The sequence below is a fragment of the Thermobia domestica genome, chromosome 3 (genome assembly GCF_964235325.1).
Source record: "Thermobia domestica chromosome 3, izTheDome1.hap1.1, whole genome shotgun sequence".
NCBI classification, from domain to species: domain Eukaryota; kingdom Metazoa; phylum Arthropoda; class Insecta; order Zygentoma; family Lepismatidae; genus Thermobia; species Thermobia domestica.
The window spans coordinates 157,863,101-157,882,045 of record NC_137456.1 but is presented as its reverse complement, the minus strand read 5'-3'; the positions used below and the strand labels follow the sequence as shown (position 1 = coordinate 157,882,045).

The window sequence follows — 18,945 nt, the reverse complement described above, 5'->3', positions numbered from 1 at the left end:
AAAAATAATGAATTACATGAAGGAGATTCAGCAAAATTGCCCGCACTCTCATCTTGCTCGTGAAGATCCCATTTAAATCCTAGTGGAAATTGAACCATTTGAAATAGGAGAAACACCTGCAGAAGCATCCATAAAAGGATACGGATTAACAAAAGTGAAGGATTTTGGTGGAATGGAAATGTAAGAGGAAACGGGAGAAACTTGAGAAAATCCATTGGCACGATGTACACAACAAACGCACTTCATTTGGGATCTACAGTTATCAGTTGGTTGTACGAGAACTGAGTAGAGTTCCTATTAGACGGAATTAATGATGTTCCAAGAAAATAAAACTACACTACTCTTCTCAAAGAAAAAACAAGTTTATTCATATAAGCAGAATTTGAGGTATACCAGATCTCATAGCAGTGCCTGTCTCTCTCTTTCCAGTAACTAAGTAGAGTCTTCCTCCTAAATTTTCCTAGTTGGTTGGTTGGCTATTTAAACGCCTTTTAAGATTTCTTCCAAGATGAATTATTCGAAATTAGCGGTTGTTGTTTAGTTGCGTTTGAAACATTCATTAATATTTGTTTTCAGGAAAATAAAAGTCTTTGGGTTTGTTTTGTGTACGCAAGACTTACTGATAATGCTGTTAACGAATTTGCTAAAGGATTTACCTATTATACAAAGTATCTTGAAAATAAATACCTAATTCAGCTATTTGATTTTGAAGGGAAGTAGAATAACGACAATGCACTCATTTTTTTAAAAATTATTTTTTGTTCTGACAGTCAAAATTTTAAAATGAACATTGTCATTTTCACAGTTTTTAATACATACGAATTCAGAACTTAATGCTGTTATATTGTTTTTCAGAGCTGTTGAAGTTTGGGGAAGTAAGGAGGCTTTACAGCGAGAAATAGCCAAACGTGAAGTAGAAAGGAGGCGCTATCGTCAAAGTAAGGTTTCTAAATAGTTTTGCATATATGCATGTAAAATGTACATTCTGTATATATTTTTTTAGTATAATTTGATGGTTCATAATTATATTATACGTTTTAACATTCAATTTACTTCAAATATAATTTCATTGGTGCATATAACATGAATATGACATTTCGAAATTTATTATTGACAATGTGGTTTTGTTTGTATATGTTGGGAACAGATAAGTTTTTTTTTTCTACGAAGATGGCAGTGAATATAGTCTAGTGTCCACTGCGGTTACTTTTCAAGCGGTATGAATCAAAATAGATTCTGTCTAGAAGTATTGGCCTGGTAGCAATATTTCACTAATCGCTGTGCTGATTTGAATGTAGGTTAATAGGATTGTTCAGAATAATCCATATAAGATTTTAGGCATGATACTTGTCTTCATTTGGATGATGTTGTATCATAAACGCATATTCGTAGTTTCCAATTTTCAAACAATGTTTTCTTATGGTATCAGTATCCTCTAGGGTATGTTGTGCTAGGTAAACAAATCTACGTAGATAAATCAGTATACGCTTTCTGGTTATACGGTTATAAACGGACAACATTTCGTAATTACTTTTTATTAGATGTTAAGTAAGGGTCCACACATGTGAGTTTAATGTGTTCATCGTTTTTCATATTTGGAGTGACTGAGTATGAAAGCTGAAGTGACCTTCGAAAATATTTTCGCTCAAAATATATTGGCACTGTAAGGTTAGCCATATCAAATGTAATTAACATTTTTACCAGCAGAAACAATTATAGCCGGTAATCTAAAATAAGTTGCACACCTGTGCAGGTGTTATCGGCACTTAGTTACGCTCTGATGAATGGATTAAAATTATGCTTTTGTCGATAATAATAAAATGCTCGTCGTCTGATACCAATTACTGTTTCAATGGCACAGTAGTATACGGGTTAATTACAAACTTTTCTTTCCCTACATTACAGCTGTATCAAAGTATCAAAGGTAACAAATAGATCTGATCATTTCACCGTTAGTGAACAAAAAACAACGACTGATATAGTAGGGATGAATATAATATATTAATGCAAATTTTAGCTGCTAATGAGCACTAAAAATATAAGAGAAGCGAATGGAATCATAAATGTAAAAAAGCGAGGTTCAGTGTGATGCAATAGTTCCAAGACTCATTTTTTCGGAAGTTGACGAAGTACAATAGTTTTGACGTTAGCTATGTAAATCAGGTTACAAGATATATGTTTTGAAGCATTTCCGGATCATGGCCGCCATCTTGAAATCCGTCATATTGGATCGATGTCAATGTTTTCAAATGCAAAAGGAATCATGTGGGATATCAAGTTTTAAAATGCAAAAGGGATCAAGTGGGATATCAAACAGCAAATAATTTTCCGCTAAATGTGATGCATTAATTAGTTTGTTCATACCTGAAACTGTTTACAATTTACATGCCTTAAAGTTAACAAATTCGTTGTTTGTAGCATATAACAGATGCTGGCACTGACAATGAACATAGCTCCATAGATGGCATTCTTACCGAACAAAATTACAACAATGCGAGAAGTTCAAGTCACTATCATTCATAAAATGGTCCTGACTTCGCCACTTCACCAGTGCGTTTGCACTATTTGTAGTAATGGGCACTACGATGCGAAGACTGAAATGTTGGCTGCCAATAGTATTTCTGGTCGTAGCATCAACGTACTAGTTTGAAGCCTGATGTGACACGTATACCATTCCAGAGAGATTTTTTTATATTCATATACATAAAAGAAGGTCCAAAGTCGTGCACAATCTCTGATAAGAAATGTGTGTGTGATCAATGTACGTAATTCCATAAGGTGCCAGTGTGTATTTGAGTTAGTACTATGCAAGCAACAAAGACAGACGAAAAACGACTCGGAATGGCCTTAAATAATAAAAAGATTGCCGCATAACTCTTGCAACAGTTGTAGACATTACGGTTCAAGCAAAAAGCAGTGAATACTAGAAAACAGGAAAAAGCAGTCGCAGATAATGATAATGAGCAGATAATTGGGTGTCTAGTTAATAAAGAACTGGAATTCAACGTAAAACACACACTGTATATTCTGGAAGTAATTAACAAGAAGCGAGCGTGAAAGCAGAAGAAATTTTGACAATGTTAACATAGTACCAGCAGTCCGAAGGGTTCATCGTACGCATCAGTAAAACTCAAGAAAGTCATTTCACTATCAATTGACAAGACGAATCCAATTGTTGACTACGTGACACAACATCTAAACCACGGCAAAAATATATGTAACCGATTTCGTATTAATGAATGGACCTATGAATGTGTTCTTAAGAAGAAGAAAAGAAATCAAAGATTATCATGTGAAATACTTCTGCAAACGGTCAGACAGTGATGTGCAACGAATGGCATGCCCCGCTATTCTGATACTGAGTACGAACAATTTAAAGCCTCAGAAACTACGGAAGGTGACGTCTAAAACAAGACTTCATTATGAGCATCAGCCACACGTAGCACAAACTGCTGAAAATTATTTTTCAGCATCAAACAAATGTTAAGTAACTTTGACTTCATTATTCAGATTCGTCTGTAAATCTGACTAAAGTGGCTTTCTATTTAAATTGCATTGCCTGAGAACTTTGGATATAAAACGCAAACAGAAAACTGAGGCTATTGCTCTGAGCATAACTCTTATGAAATATTCCTACGCTCTGAGCATAACTCTTATGACATATTCCTAGACAACCTTGGTAGTCTTAGAGAGAATTAGTTGATAAACTGTTCATTGTTCTTCAGGAAAAAGAAGGAAATAATGCCTGTAACGGTGCAGACAGAAACTTGGGAATCCACATATGAACTTTGGGAATGTCCGGTAAAATGGAATTTCTTGAATTGCGAGAATGGTATGTGATCGCTATCGGCCTGATGCACGTAGCATCAATTTTCTTATCGTGGATGGCTAGACAACATTTAATAATCAAGAGGTTCGACACACAACAGCTCCGGATGGGATTCTTTTTGCGACAACACAAAACATTTGCGTACCATATGTGACTGTGCAATAAAGGACGAAAATTTCCATTTAAAACTCCATGACAAGGCATACCATTGTTATTCTTCATCTGTTTCTGTGTTCTCGCTTCACAGAATACATCGATATGCATTTTGTAAATCAAGATACATTGATGATCAGATTAATTGGCTCGAGGTGCCAAAGAAGCACACTTGTAACATTTCTAACACTTCATTTTGTATTAGGTGCTCATGGTGTACTAGAGAATTCTGTTTTGGGACATTTTATGAATGCTGATGACTCTTATTTCTTGCATTGATGTAAGGTTGTTCTATATGAATGCTATCTATGAAGTCGTGTTCATTGTCATTGTTAGCATCTGTTATCTGCTACAAACAACGAATTTATTAATTTTCCAAATACAGTAAATTGTATACCGTTCCAGATATGAACAAATTAGTGTATTACATTTCTCGGTATAGTATGTTGTTTGCTACTTCCATTCTCTTTGCATTTGAAACAATTGACGTTGATCCAATATGGCGGATTTCAAGATTGCTGTCGTGATTCGGAAGTGCAACAGAACTCAGGTCTCGTAACCTGATTTACATAGTTGACGTCAGAACTGTTGTACCCATACCTGATTCGGAGTAAATGGATCTCGGAAGTATTGTTTCACACACTATGTCGCTTTCCTACGTCCTCGATTCCATTTACTTTCCTCGTATTTCTAGTGCTCATTACCAGCTAAAATTTGTATCAATTTATTATATTCATCGCTACTACGTGTCAGTAGTTTTTTTTATTTTGCTAACTCACCGTGAAGTGTGGTGAGGTCTATGTGTAAGTTACAGTTTTGCAACATTTTGTGAAACATATTAAAATAGTAATTATTAACGATAAGAGAAAATACAAGGACAATGATTTTAATTACTTTTTTAAAAGAATGTATATTTGATAAATAGACGCATAATAATAACATCTTGAAATATTTAACATTCACTCACAGTTAATGTAATGATTTAGTATTTGAAAATCAGAATATTATCTTAATCTCTTGCGTAGTAAAAATTCTTGAGCGAAGGTATTTTAATTAATTATGATTGACTTCTTTTTTTATACAGTGTTACTGACAATTTTTAGCTACAATTAAGCTTACATATGTTGATCAGCGATTGCTCGCAGTGTATTGATTAGCGGTTTCAATAATTTTTTGTAGGAGGCATGACCACTACCTTTGTCTTACAGATGTATTTGCTGCCAAGCAAATATTGAAAGACTATAGGCGGGAACAAAGGACTATTCCCATAGATTCAACACAATCTGGGCTTTTTGGTTCATCCGGTCGGGTTGTCCTCACGGCCGTTGTTATGTAAGTACACTTCACTAAATTTCATATTTATTTAGACTAAAAGCTAATTGCTTAAGATTTTTCCTTCAGACTACATTTTCTTTGTCTAATTTTCGAGTCCCTCGTATCTGGTGAGTTAATGTGGTGTTTCTCAACCTTGGAGTTGCGAGAAAAATACATGGGGGTTGCGAAGTGAGAGTAACTCGATCGAGTAGTGGAAGAATACATTTATTAAAAATTATTTTTAGATTCTTATTTTGATAGACATCATTTTCATTTGCATGCTTATTCCAAATACAACATAGAATATTAAACGAAATTAACAAATAAGGAATCGTTTAAAAAGACAGTTGAAATAAAAGGGAAATGAAACTGATGAAAAACTGCTTGTTGAAGAAAGAAAGAAAGAAATAAAGAAAGAGAGAGAGAGAACTAAATACTGTATAACAAGATTTGCGTATTAAAATATAATTCAAAATGAAGGTAACTGTGAAACCTGTACCTCATGTAATTGTATTAGTTCGGCAATGTACGGCTTCACCTGCTATGATGAGCAAAATAATTGATTATTTTCTCTGTTGTGCCAAGGGAATTACAAAGTTTAAGCACCAATTCGTCATAGCTCTGTTGTGTTGTGTTGAAAAATCAACAGTGGAGAAATGTTCTTATTGACAATTGGAAACGGATTGGTTTCATTTGGGAATTTTTTGATATTCTTTGCAAAGTTTTATATATGTGTGTAAGGCTTACATAAACAACTGTAAGCTTTAAGCAGCAATAATTGAAAATTTATTATAAACCGGAAAATACTTATGAGGTTGCTGGCAAGAGAATGTAATAAGAGAGGGTCGTAGTATGAAATACGTTGGAAATCTCGGAGTTTATTTTGTAGAATCGGTGCTGCAGAGGTTGTTTCCGATCCATGGTGACCAAATTATACACCTTGTGCAGCACCACTAAGCGGAAAGAGAAGGAAGCTGCCAGTCGTATGGGTACCTTGGACCATTGACCGTGCGTGACAGGTGTGGTAAGTGTTTATTGGAAGGGCTACTTAACTGCCTTTTCCGACGTGAACTGCACTTATAGTGTCATTATCAAACTGTGCAAGAAGCGTTGATTCACTGTGTCCAAAAATGACATATTACGGCTGTTGAAAGGGACAGGTAAGGCCAGGCGTGGGGTGATTCCTGTGGGTCAGAAACAGGCCAATCCCCGGCATGCCACTAGCCGCACAAGAGCTAGAATTCGGGAAGTCGGATCTCTGGTCACCACGGAGAATCCACCCACATAGAGGAGTATCGCGAACCTGCTACAGACATCACTGAAAACAGTGCACACCAACATTCACCGCGATTTGAGGTTGGTAAAGCGACGGAAGGGACGTGTTCATAAGCTCTTGCCAAAACATCCAGGAACGTCACACGAACTGTCGAAAGGTGTATGAGCGATACCTGGCCGGTGAAAAGTGGAAGTTTGTTGTAACACTGGACGAGGCGTATGTTTAACTAGATGACTGTCACAAGCCACGTGCAATTTTTTTATCGATCGACGGGTACGAGGGACTTTCAAAGATGGTTCACTGAAGGCAAGGAAAGTTTTGGGACAAGTTTCATGATCATTGCTGGATACTCGTACCAGGGCAAGCAAACTATACATCGTGTAGCCAAAAATACGAAGGTGAATTCGGAATATTATCAGGCTAACGTCCTGACACCCGTTTATCGCCATGACATTCCCTATCTCTACGGGAGGGACTAGAATCGGGTGTGCGTACTTCTAGACTAACAGGCATAAATCCTGATTTTCTGCATTCTAAATGGATTAATTACAAACTTAGCTATTTATGACACGGTCAGTATCTTTTGTACTGTATTTCCTAACCCTTCTCCGATTAACTAGCTGTCAGCTGGTATTGGAGATAATGCACTATGGCGAATATCTTGTTCGAAAATAGTTTGTTAACGTGCGATACAAGGTATGACATACAAGAAACCATACTACATTCATAAATTAGGATCACATTATTGCTTGATGTGGTCGTTTCCTTCGAAGTAACCAATAATTCCCGTTGATATTCACACATTTCTACCTTTGGTGCTACTACTGTTGGTAACAATACAGGAAGTCTTTGTGGAGTTCAGGTGGGACATCTGCCGTTTCCAACTTGGCTTCTTAACTGAGACAAAACATGTTCCGTTGAGGTCAAACTTAAGTGCTAAGAAAAGAAAGAAAAGGCACGTGGGGAGCAATGGCATGTTTCATGATAGTAATGTGTTAACATGACAAAAATTGCCTGACACACAGAGCTTTATGAGCCGGTGTGTTATATTGGTGCAGAATCCCCAGTTGAAACCTCTCTCCTCACTTTTTCGCGAAGTCTTGTCTAAACCTTAATGTAGTATAAATCTGATCAACTGCCTCTCCCTCCTCATCTCCAGTAGGAACCCACTCAAACATTGCAATTCAATGAATGTCAAAGGACTCATACAGCATTGTCTTAAGTTTTGAGCATGATCTTCTCTCTTTTTCTGGTCTGAGGGAACCTAGGCACTTTCATAACAGGAATTGCTGTTTTGTCTCCGGGTCGTGGGTAAAAATGCATGTTTCATTGAAGGTGATTACAGACTCCAACAAGTCTGGTTGATTTTCGATCTATCAAATATTTCTGAGTTTTAATTCTTCTGTGAGGAGAATCTGCCGAACTGATACCTTGTCCAAGTTCATTATTTTAGCCTTGTGTACACTCAGCCTTCGGTCACTTGTACGTACTCTGTTGATGGTTCTGTCAGTAACTGAAGATTGCAGCCTACCTGAACGATCTTGTCCTCAACACTTTACTTCCCTTAGAGCAGCGTTTCCCAACCGGTGTGCCGCGAATGGGTCGCTGGTGTGCCGCGAGGAAATCGAAACAAAATTATTAATTCTATAGCAATCAAGTTGCAGGACATAGAGAAAAAGGTATATTTGTATTTCACATTACTACTATGAATCTAAAATTTAACGTTTCATACTGTGTTACTTTTCGGTAGAACATTTTTAATTTTCTGTAGAACATTTTTCTGTACATTTCTAATTTTGAAAAAAAGTATTTTTGATCATTGTTATTGCCATTATTGCTTCTTTATTGTTGCAGACTATTTCGTAACTTGAAACTTTAAAATATTATTCAATCCTTCCGGCAAAGTAAACATGCATACCAATTACCTACATTTGTGTTTTAAAAGTAAAAAAGATTTGTTTGTTCGTTCGTTATTTAGTGATCCTCCTCAATGAAAGGTTGGATACAGTTTTCGAAAAAGAAAGTGTATTTTTAACAACTTGAGCCCTATATCTGATTGCAATTGTTTTCTATTTTTAAATTAAAATGAAAAATAAGCATAATGATTTACGACGGGGTAAAACCAGTGATGGAGCTTTCTTCTCTGTGAGAAGGGTATCACTAATCAGAAAAAAATGCTACAGTATTTTATATTTTCAAATAATAATAATAATAATAATAATATGTGTGCCGCTAGAATTCAAGTTACCCTGAAGTGTGCCGCAAGTTGAAAAAGGTTGGGAAACGCTGCCTTAGAGAAACTTTTATGCCACTGTACTCTCGTAATACAAATATCACCGCACATCTGGGTGGTCACCATTCGGAATGTTTCAGTTGGGGAACTTTAAGTTTCATAAAGAAACCTGATGTTAATCCTTTGTTCCACTTTAAAACTAGCCATATTCCGAACCAGCACGGGTACACGTGATCACGAAATGCCACTACGGAAGTGTTAAGACTGGGCGTTCCAAACTTCATGCAAACAGAGGGGGGAGGGAGAGTGATTCGATACAGTATTAACCAATTTATTGGAATTCTGTCTGTTTAAGGAATATAAATTCAACACTTTTTGTATACATATAAACTAAACATGTGTATGCGATATTTTGTCAGTTATACGTCGTATACACATGTTCAATTATTTACATGCACTTTACAGTTAAACATCATTATTTTCTGTGTTATTACAATTTGGCTTAATCTTTTTATATATAGGTGCATGCAAATTAAAATTATTCTTTAATTTTTACAGTATTTTCATAAATACAATAAGCGTGGAGGGAGCTGATAGTGACCTTCAGTTACAGAAGTAAACGAAAATTGGCAAAATACACGACTGGATCGAGAATCTCTCTCTTATCTTTCAGCTTACTGTGCTGTCAAGTTAACCACCACGCTACTCAGCACATTCCCTGAACGGTCATATATTCTATGCCTCTTGAAGTCGTTGCTCAGCTATTTAGATCACATTGACTTTACCATAACTCGCATTATAGAACACTTCTGAGATTGAATTATATATTGTATATGAGAAATAGAGAAGTGTAATGCAGTTAGTGCATCGTGATCTACAAAAGCAGGGTTGCAATATCAAAGGATGTGCGTACGCGCGAATGTTCCCTCCCCCTTCACTCTTGAGTCTTAGCCAAGCAATATTTAGGAATTGTGAACAGAGAAGTCCCTTCAAGCTCGAGCTGCAAATTTTTCTGTTGCCTGGTGATTAAAATCTAAATCTCTGTAAATAGAGAGCATCGCCACGGCAGATGGTATTTCTTTTGTTGTGGTGTTCCAAAGGAAGTCGATTTTCTTTAGGATGGAGAAACACCTCTCTTCCGACGATCGGCATTTTGTTAACATTTTTAAATGAATATATGGGACAGAAATTCAATTTTCAGTTGACATGTATTTTTGTGTGCTACTGTACTGTAAAGACGTATGATTTTTTTTTTTTTTTTTTTTTCACTTTGAGGCATCATGTAATAAAAATTAATATTTAGAGTGATCTATAGTTTCAAATCAATGAGAATTGGAAAACTATAAATTTTATGCTGAAATTACTTTAAATATAGGAATTTCATTTTTGTAAATGGTAGAAGTGTATTCCCAGGTGGGAAGGAAAACACGTACCGCGATTGCAAGTATTAAGTATTTCTGCATTCTGTAGACCATATTGGTACATATATGTTTGCCTGTTGAGTCTTACTTACCTCAATTCGTAAAGTGCAACGATGTTCTAAATCGGGCAATTTGATAAAAACAGAATTAAGGCACGAATTAAACATAAATTAGCATGTAGACTTCTGTACACGGTAATATTATTATTAAAATCCATAGTATCATTCTTTCACTGTTACAAGTTATTTCCTAGATTAAAAGTCATTTGGGATTCTGGTTCGATCTCACCTCGTGCCAAGCGGACTTTGTAGTGGACAAACACCGTGTGCTTGGTTTTCCTCAGGATTCACCAGCTTCTCACTTTCTTCATTCCACCATTTCATTCACTTTCATCCTCATAGTCTTCTTTTGCCTACACGGCGTAACCATGGAATATGAAACTTAAAGATTTCATGTTATAATAGTTACTTGGAAGATGAAAAATATTGATGAGATATTAATTTTAAATTACTAAACTTGTGGAATGGAAAGGAGTTTCCTAAATGTTATATGTATTACAGTTTTGCCTATCGTTAACTGTAATTACACGTGACCGATTCCATTTCAAATCGTCCAAGCAAGCCACAATTGGTCCCCATCATAGTCTCAGATTTCATTTATTTTTTTAATATGGGATCTACATGCAATATTATTAGACCCATATTTTTTCTTTTTGCTGAAAAAAATTTTTCCTTCGATATACAGCCTTCCAAAATGGCCGCCCTCATCTCGGATTGCTCGAAAAACTGAAAAACATGTCAAATTAAAAGTTCTGTTGTAGAGAAACGAATGTACTTAGTAACATAATCGCAATAGCAGGAAGAGTATAAAGTTGTATGTTTCGTTGGAGGGCCAAAATTCGTCTATTGGTCCAATAGCAATCGCGCAATTCACTCGCAATGTTGCCAACTTTGGTGAAATTTTTGCTAACTTCAAACACTTTTTTCTCTGTCCTCACGAGCAATATCAACCATCTGATTCTAGCATCGAAATCTACTCCATAAGGTCTCTTGACGATGTAAAGGACTTACGTTTCTGATTATTACATCCCACGATATAGCATGATGAAAAGCTGAAAATTTCATTAAGACGCCATGTTTGGACGCCATTTTCTCAAAAACCCCACCTTTTAAAAATCTGAATTTTTTTCATGTATTGGAGAAGTACCTAAGGATTTAATATCCGTTAACCGTTCATGCGGCTGCAGCCCCTAACATTCGCAATTAATTATTGAAATTTCGATTTTTGTACTTGAAATGTAAATATTTCCTATGGGCACTTTGGTCCTATACACAAGGCGATTTGAAAGGGAGTATGAAAATTTTGAGAGATGAATCCTGACATAAAATCCAGTAGAAAAGTTCCTATAAACATGAGTCGAATTCCGCTTCGTTTTCGAATTACAGGGTTTCCAACTCGGGACCCAAAATCAGCTCGCGACAATGGAAAATAAAATATAAATTTCGTGTTAAATCCGAACTATGTGCTAAAGTTATGATGAAGTTCAGAAAGTTGATTTGTATCAACATGATGATTTTTACGTGCGTTGCAATTCGGTTGGCAGTGTTGCCAACTTGGTACAACTTTTATTTGTTTCCAAATGACACTACGTGGATTTTATGTGATATTTGGTATTCATTAATGATTGCAAACATCACATGAAGCACAATTTTCCCCATGTCAGCACAGTTTTCGAAAACACATGTATTTCATTAAAAGGTATATCTTGTGTGTTATTGATAGTTGCAACATTAAGTGTGAATTTCACTTGATGTTTGCCATCATTAGTAAAACCAAAATGTCGAATAAAAACTACGTCTGTGTAAGTTGTAATAATAATAATAATAATAATAATAATAATAATAATAATAATAATAATATTTTTATTATTGCAAAATCTCTCATAACTCCACGCATCAAGTACGAACTTGGTTCAAGAAGTTCTGCTGCAACCACGAAACAGTTTCTTACGAGATTCGGTGTCGTGACCATCGTCCTAGTGTTCTTTGGAACCATGAAAATCGTTTTCACTGGTAACATGACATTGTAGTGCACTAGTTACATTGTCTGTGTGAATAACAATGGAGAAGTCCTATTACAGTAAGGATCGTATTAAATGTGTTGATTCTAAAAGGCATAAGATAATTGTGTACAGAAAGAATTCTTGACAAACATTTTAAAAGTAAAATAAAATATGTATTGCGTACAGCGCGTCTGCCAAAACGTAGTATTAGGAGAGGATGATTATTTGTGTAAAGGGTACTTTGAATATTTACCGCGAACAACGTGAATGTATGTGAGATATTGGTGACCACGAAAGAAGATGTAAATATGAAATTATGCACCAGCAAGATAAAGAATTTGTTCCTCTGAATGTAGATTTGGAAACCATTAACCAGACAGTTAACATACTAAACATTAATGTGTCCTCATGAAAACGGCCGTTATCGGTGAAACATAGACTACGGTGAAGGATTCACTTCTCAAAATTTTTCATACTGCCTTTCAAATCGCCTTGTGTACAGGACACAAATAATCATCCTCCCCTAATAGTACCTTTGGGCTGACACGCTGCACGCAATCTGTATATTTTACCGCAAGATAATTGTTTTTGGCTAGAATTCTTTCTGTGCACAATCCTCTTACGGCTTTTAGCATAATCAACACATTATCTTATGCCTTTTAGAGTCATCAACACATTTAATACGGTCCTTACTGTAATAGGACTTCCCCATTGTTATTCACACAAACACCTAACTAGTGCACTACAATGTCATGCTACCAGTGTAAACAATTTTCATGGTTCCAGAGAACACTAGGACGATGTTCACGACACTGAATCACACAATCAATCAAAAACGCATGAGATAAAACCTTTTAATGAAATACATGTAAGTTCTCGAAAACTGCGGTGATCTAGGGAAAATTGTGCTTCATGTGATGTTTGCAATCATTAATGAATACCAAATATCACATAAAATCCACGTAGTGTCATTTAGAAACAAATAAAAGTTGTACCAAGTTGGCAACACTGCCAACCGAATTGCAACGCACGTAAAAATCATCATGTTAATACAAATCAACTTTCTGAACTTTATCATAACTTTAGCACATAGTTTCTGATTTAACGCGAAATTTATATTTTATTTTCTATTGTCCCGAACCGATTTTGGCACCCGAGTTGGAAACTCTGTAACTCGAAAACGAAGCGGAATTCGACTCATGTTTATAGGAACTTTTCTATTGGATTTGACGTCAGGATTCATCTCTCAAAATTTTCATACTCCCTTTCAAATCGCCTTGTGTATAGGACCTAAATGCCCATAGGAAATATTTACATTTCAAGTACAAAAATCGAAATTTCAATAATTAATTGCGAATGTTAGGGGCTGCAGCCGCATGAACGGTTAACGGATATTAAATCCTTAGGTACTTCTCCAATACATAAAAAAAATTCAGATTTTTAAAAGGTGGGGTTTTTGAGAAAATGGCGTCCAAACATGGCGTCTTAATGAAATTTTCAGCTTTTCATCATGCTATATCGTGGGATGTAATAATCAGAAACGTAAGTCCTTTACATCGTCAAGAGACCTTATGGAGTAGATTTCGATGCTAGAATCAGATGGTTGATATTGCTCGTGAGGACAGAGAAAAAAGTGTTTGAAGTTAGCAAAAATTTCACCAAAGTTGGCAACATTGCGAGTGAATTGCGCGATTGCTATTGGACCAATAGACGAATTTTGGCCCTCCAACGAAACATACAACTTTATACTCTTCCTGCTATTGCGATTATGTTACTAAGTACATTCGTTTCTGTACAACAGAACTTTTAATTTGACATGTTTTTCAGTTTTTCGAGCAATCCGAGATGAGGGCGGCCATTTTGGAAGGCTGTATATCGAAGAAAATTTTTTTTTCAGCAAAAAGAAAAAATATGGGTCTAATAATTTTGTATGTAGTTTCTTATTTTAAAAAATAAGCTAAATCTGAGACAGTCGTGTGGACCACCCTGGACGATTTGAAATGGAATCACTCACGTCAGTTTTTTTTTAATTAGAAATACTTCATGTTTTCATGTTGGAATCTCCTGATTTCACGATAGGTACTATGAAAATACTAAAAGAAAGAAAATATCTTGCATGAATGAGAGCCAATATTGGACAGCTTTTGAGACAATGAACATTCTTAAAAACTGCATCGATTTGAGCACAAAATTAAAATACGAAATTATTGTATACTTTTACCTATAATACTGATGGCTATCCTACAAAACCACAGTTAATATATAATCTGTCCTCTTTCAAGCAGAAAAAAACGGAATCTGTGCCCACAAGCCGTAACGAGCCTGTCTGCAGTGCAAGTCCTAACGTCAGGTCATTGCTCTAATACATTTTTTCTCACTTCTAAATAGGCTTTTCTTAAAAAAAAAAAAAAATCGATATGGGATACTATATTGGTATATTGGCAATAGCAATTTAATTTTCGTAGCTCCATGGGAGCAAAGTACCCTGAAATTATGCCTGGAAGAAGCACAGCTACCACTATACGCATATTTGTTCCTTGCGAGTTTGTGTTTTGTGAATCAGCTTCCTCCTCTTCCAAGCTCCCGCGACTCACTCGCCATACCGATTGAGTCAGGCGCTGCCAAGTGGAGAAATTCGAAACTATTACAGGAGCTAACTGGCTGTTGCGGAACTGCAGGTGGACAATACGAGAAGATAGGACCAACGCAGGTATAAATTCACTTTCCCATGTTACGAAATAGGAGCTCCTGCCGTAAGCGTAATTTTACTGGATCCAGTGGCAACACTTATTGCAACTTGCAACTGGAAATGTAAACGTCTCTCTCTCTCTCTCTCTTGTTTTTTTTTTTTTTTTTTTTTTTTAAAGTTTTTTAGGCGCATCAGTACTAATGTGCACTGAAAAGCGAAGGTTTATTTTTACTAAAACACTGCTTTCATACTTAAAAACATTCTCTGCTGGTAAAAAAAAAATGTGATTGTACGACCGTTCAATCTACAGCACCAGCCGCCGCTGGAGTATTGATTAATCACGATAAAACTAAGACTTAGATTCGATTTTAAGTTAAAACACTATGTTGAGAAGGAGTGGAACTCTCAAAAGGAGTGGAAGTCTGATGAAGACACAGTTATTGTGTTAAAACAGTTACGTGAAATTTTTTTTTTTTTTTTTTTTTTTTTTTTTTTTTTTTTTTTTTACATATTATCACATAGCCTTGCTCAATGTGTTGTGTTTTAGTACAAAATGGAAACAAGGCCTGATAGAATAGATTTTAAGTTTAATCGTGCGTTTGTTTTTATATATTGTTAAGTTTGTTAATAATCTTCGACGTTTTACCCTTTTATTATTCTTATTGTTCCTCGTATAACTGTCGGATATCTGATTTGCGAGTGTTGTAAAAACTCAGTTCTTTCGTTCTACAGTTTGCGAAGGATGCGTGACATTCAGTTGACTATTCTTGCTCCTTTACAGGAAATAGTGTAGCATGGAAAACCTAACCTAACCTAATCTGCTATGTAATTCCGTCTTTGAAATCGTTGCCAAGCACTGAAGGCAGCTAGCTTTCACAATTCAACATGTAAGATCCATGCATTGACAAATATGATAACAGAAGTGAATTTGAGAGGTTCACGTCTTTACATATTTCACCACGAGTACAGGAAGTTCCATAACCTCGTCTCGAGTCGAGTAACAAAACTACTGGGCTTTTCCAAAGTCAGGGCAGTAGTAGCTTTGAAGACCTATCAGGAGGAACACCTTGTTACTAGCGTGGATCATATTATTCATCTAAACGACATCAATAAGAAAAGGTATGTACCTGTTTCATATTTGTCAATGCCTAGTCATGAGTCAGTGCTTGGGAAGTTTCAAATAGACACTACTGATCAAAATTACACACATTAAAAACATTCCCCAGAGATCCTATTCTTTTATTTCAACTGAAATGATTAATGACGAATTTATTGGTGTACAAACTTATCGATGTCTAGATTATTAAGAAAGTTTTGGTTATTGCTATGACACCTCTTGTATACGTCCCGTTCTATGTAGATCATAGATAACTCATAGCATAACCGCAATATATATATAAAAGGACAGGGATTGAGTTAAGTCCTTTATTATGAGACTCATAGAATTTGCAGTAATGAAAGAATGGAATTTTTATTTATCGTCCCACGGATGTGTCCTGTAGGTTAAAGGAAACAGATAATTAATGAATGTGAATGATGTAAGAATTAATGTCAGGAGGATGTGTGAGGAAAATGTTAGAATCTCGAGAAAATCCACGGACACGTTGTTGTTCGCCAAAACCTCGTGTTGTAGGATCGAAGCTAGGATCCCTCGCACCAGAGGTGAGCGCTATACATTCCAGCTACCGTGTTGCTTTGCCTTATGCTCGCTCTAATAAGAGAGGAGTGAGTGTTCCAGTGTGCCATTGGTTTAGTCATGTGCTCTTATGTAGGAGAATGTTTAGAGCGCATACTTCTATTACGCATTCACACAAGTTCTATGTGCTGTGTATGCACAAATGTTTCGGTTACCGGACATTGTGGGACAATGAGGGGCACAAACTCAAAAGTAATAGCAGGTAAATATGCTGTTTTGGTTGACTAGCCATTCGTAGACTGTATTGCGGAGAATTAAGATTATTTTAGTGTTTTAATGACAGATTCTGTAGAGCCATACCAGTTAGACCTTGAATCATGTTCTTTACTGTTTTCATGTTTGTTTCCACAGCCGAACTGCATATCTATAATTTGTTTTTCCAGAAATGGCAGCAATTTCCTGTTTAAATTGTTTGCGTGGTTGTATACTGGATCACATAGCATGTTTTCTGAGTGTATACATTCATTAGCAGACACGATAAATCAGTTGATTCTGGCATATGGGATTCACAAATCTACTCAGGTTAGTATTTCTACTTTTGAGTAAGTAACACACTGCGATTGGTGAGTTGATCATTTCGTAGTCTGGCCGCATATTTGTAAAACCATGAAGATGCAGTCATTTGCTACTACTACTACTCCCTAAGTTCGCCAGTTTGTAAGTTGTGGAGACATTGATAGCGACCTAAGGAGCCATTAATCTCTAGTATTTTTTTTCTGTACTAGAAAAATTGGCTTGGTAGCAAGCATTGTAGAATTCTGTATTTGTTTTTATACCTAGTTTTTGAATGACGTAGGTTGTGTCCGTTCGAAGTGTATGATTTGCATCATCCTTGAAGTAATATTATTTTAAATTTTGTGAACTATTTAAATGAAAGCACGTTGTAGCAATTTTTTAAAAAAGCATTTAAGAATCAATAGGAAGTAAAGTTCCAGTTAAGCTCTAAGCCAAGAACATATAACCTTATAAACTGAACCAGCATATTTTTCATTTCATCTTACGGGAATTGAGAGCTACGATTGTACGTCGTACAAGTAGATAAGTGTAGCATTATGAGTTTTTCAATTTTTTTTTATTTTTTTTTTAATTTTACATATTAAGTGACAAATGTTGCATTAACTGCTGTTATATTTAAAGAAAGCAATTCACTTTATTCTTCTCGTAATGTTAAAGACATTCTGAAAAGATATTAATTTGTTTCATGTTTTTTATTCAGTTCATATAATTAGGGGAAAAAGCTTATAAGTGTCAAAATGAAGAACAAGTGAAAACCAGGAGAAGGCGGATCCACCTGGACATTTCACAGCTGTTATTTTGTTACTTATTTAATTTTGTTTTAACGCTCCACGATTATGCACTGAGGCTAAAGAAGACAGTGATGATGATGAATGAGTGAAATAGTAAATGAAGAAGCTGGAGGAAACGAAAAAACGTCGAAACCCAGGCACACTGTGTTTGTCCACTACAAAACCCACTTGGCGAATTTTCGTTTGTATTTTCCTATTTCCCCCCTTCTCATTCCGTCTGTCATGTCTGACAAAGCATTTAGCAGTGTAGTACCTATATAAATGTTTTTTTAGTGTAAATTTAATTTTTTTGTTGTGTGTGAATTGTTTTTACTATTTTCTGATTTTTTCTCCCAGAGAGCTGATCCTGATCATCCGTATGGCTATACAAATATGAGGTATGTGTCGTCATTAGTATCTGGTGTAGGAATATTCTGCGTTGGAACAGGATTATCATTATACCATGGTATAACAGGTCTTCTAAATCCAGAGCCAATGGAACCATTTTATTGGGTATGAAAGATTCATATTATTTAATTTGAAATGAAAAGTCTAAATATCAAATTTCTTGTCACTGACTCTAAGGAATTTCGAGATATAACCATCTAATTATAACAACTGCAACTTTCACCTTCTTCCTATCTTTCCCGTCCCACCTAAGGAAAATACAAAAAAAAACTGAAACTCGTCTTTAATTTTTTAAATGAAAAGTTTAAACACAAGGGATTTCGAGATATGACCATCCCAATTGCATCTCTCACTTTTTTCCCTTCAAGGGGAAATGTCAGAAAATACTGAAACACGTCTTTAATTATTTTCCAAATACCAGTTTTCATGTCTCTAACCTTAATAAATTCTGAGATATGGGCAATTTAATATTTAATTGCCAACCCTATTTCCCCATTTTTACGCCGAATTTTCACAAAATCCTTCCTTAATGGCACCTTACGTCACAAATCCTGTGTATTGTCCAAATTTAAAGTTTG

General features: G+C 35.7%; 1 protein-coding gene across 1 annotated transcript in view; it reads left to right on the top strand.

The window, feature by feature from the left end:
• Positions 1 to 18,945, top strand: part of ZnT49B (solute carrier family 30 member 9) — a 64,506-nt gene that overhangs the window by 29,715 nt on the left and 15,846 nt on the right. The window contains exons 5-8 of the mRNA XM_081751925.1: positions 856 to 938; positions 5,191 to 5,314; positions 17,057 to 17,195; positions 18,317 to 18,472. Of these exons, the coding sequence (XP_081608051.1) occupies positions 856 to 938; positions 5,191 to 5,314; positions 17,057 to 17,195; positions 18,317 to 18,472 (502 nt within the window). The remainder of the gene's footprint in view (positions 1 to 855; positions 939 to 5,190; positions 5,315 to 17,056; positions 17,196 to 18,316; positions 18,473 to 18,945) is intronic.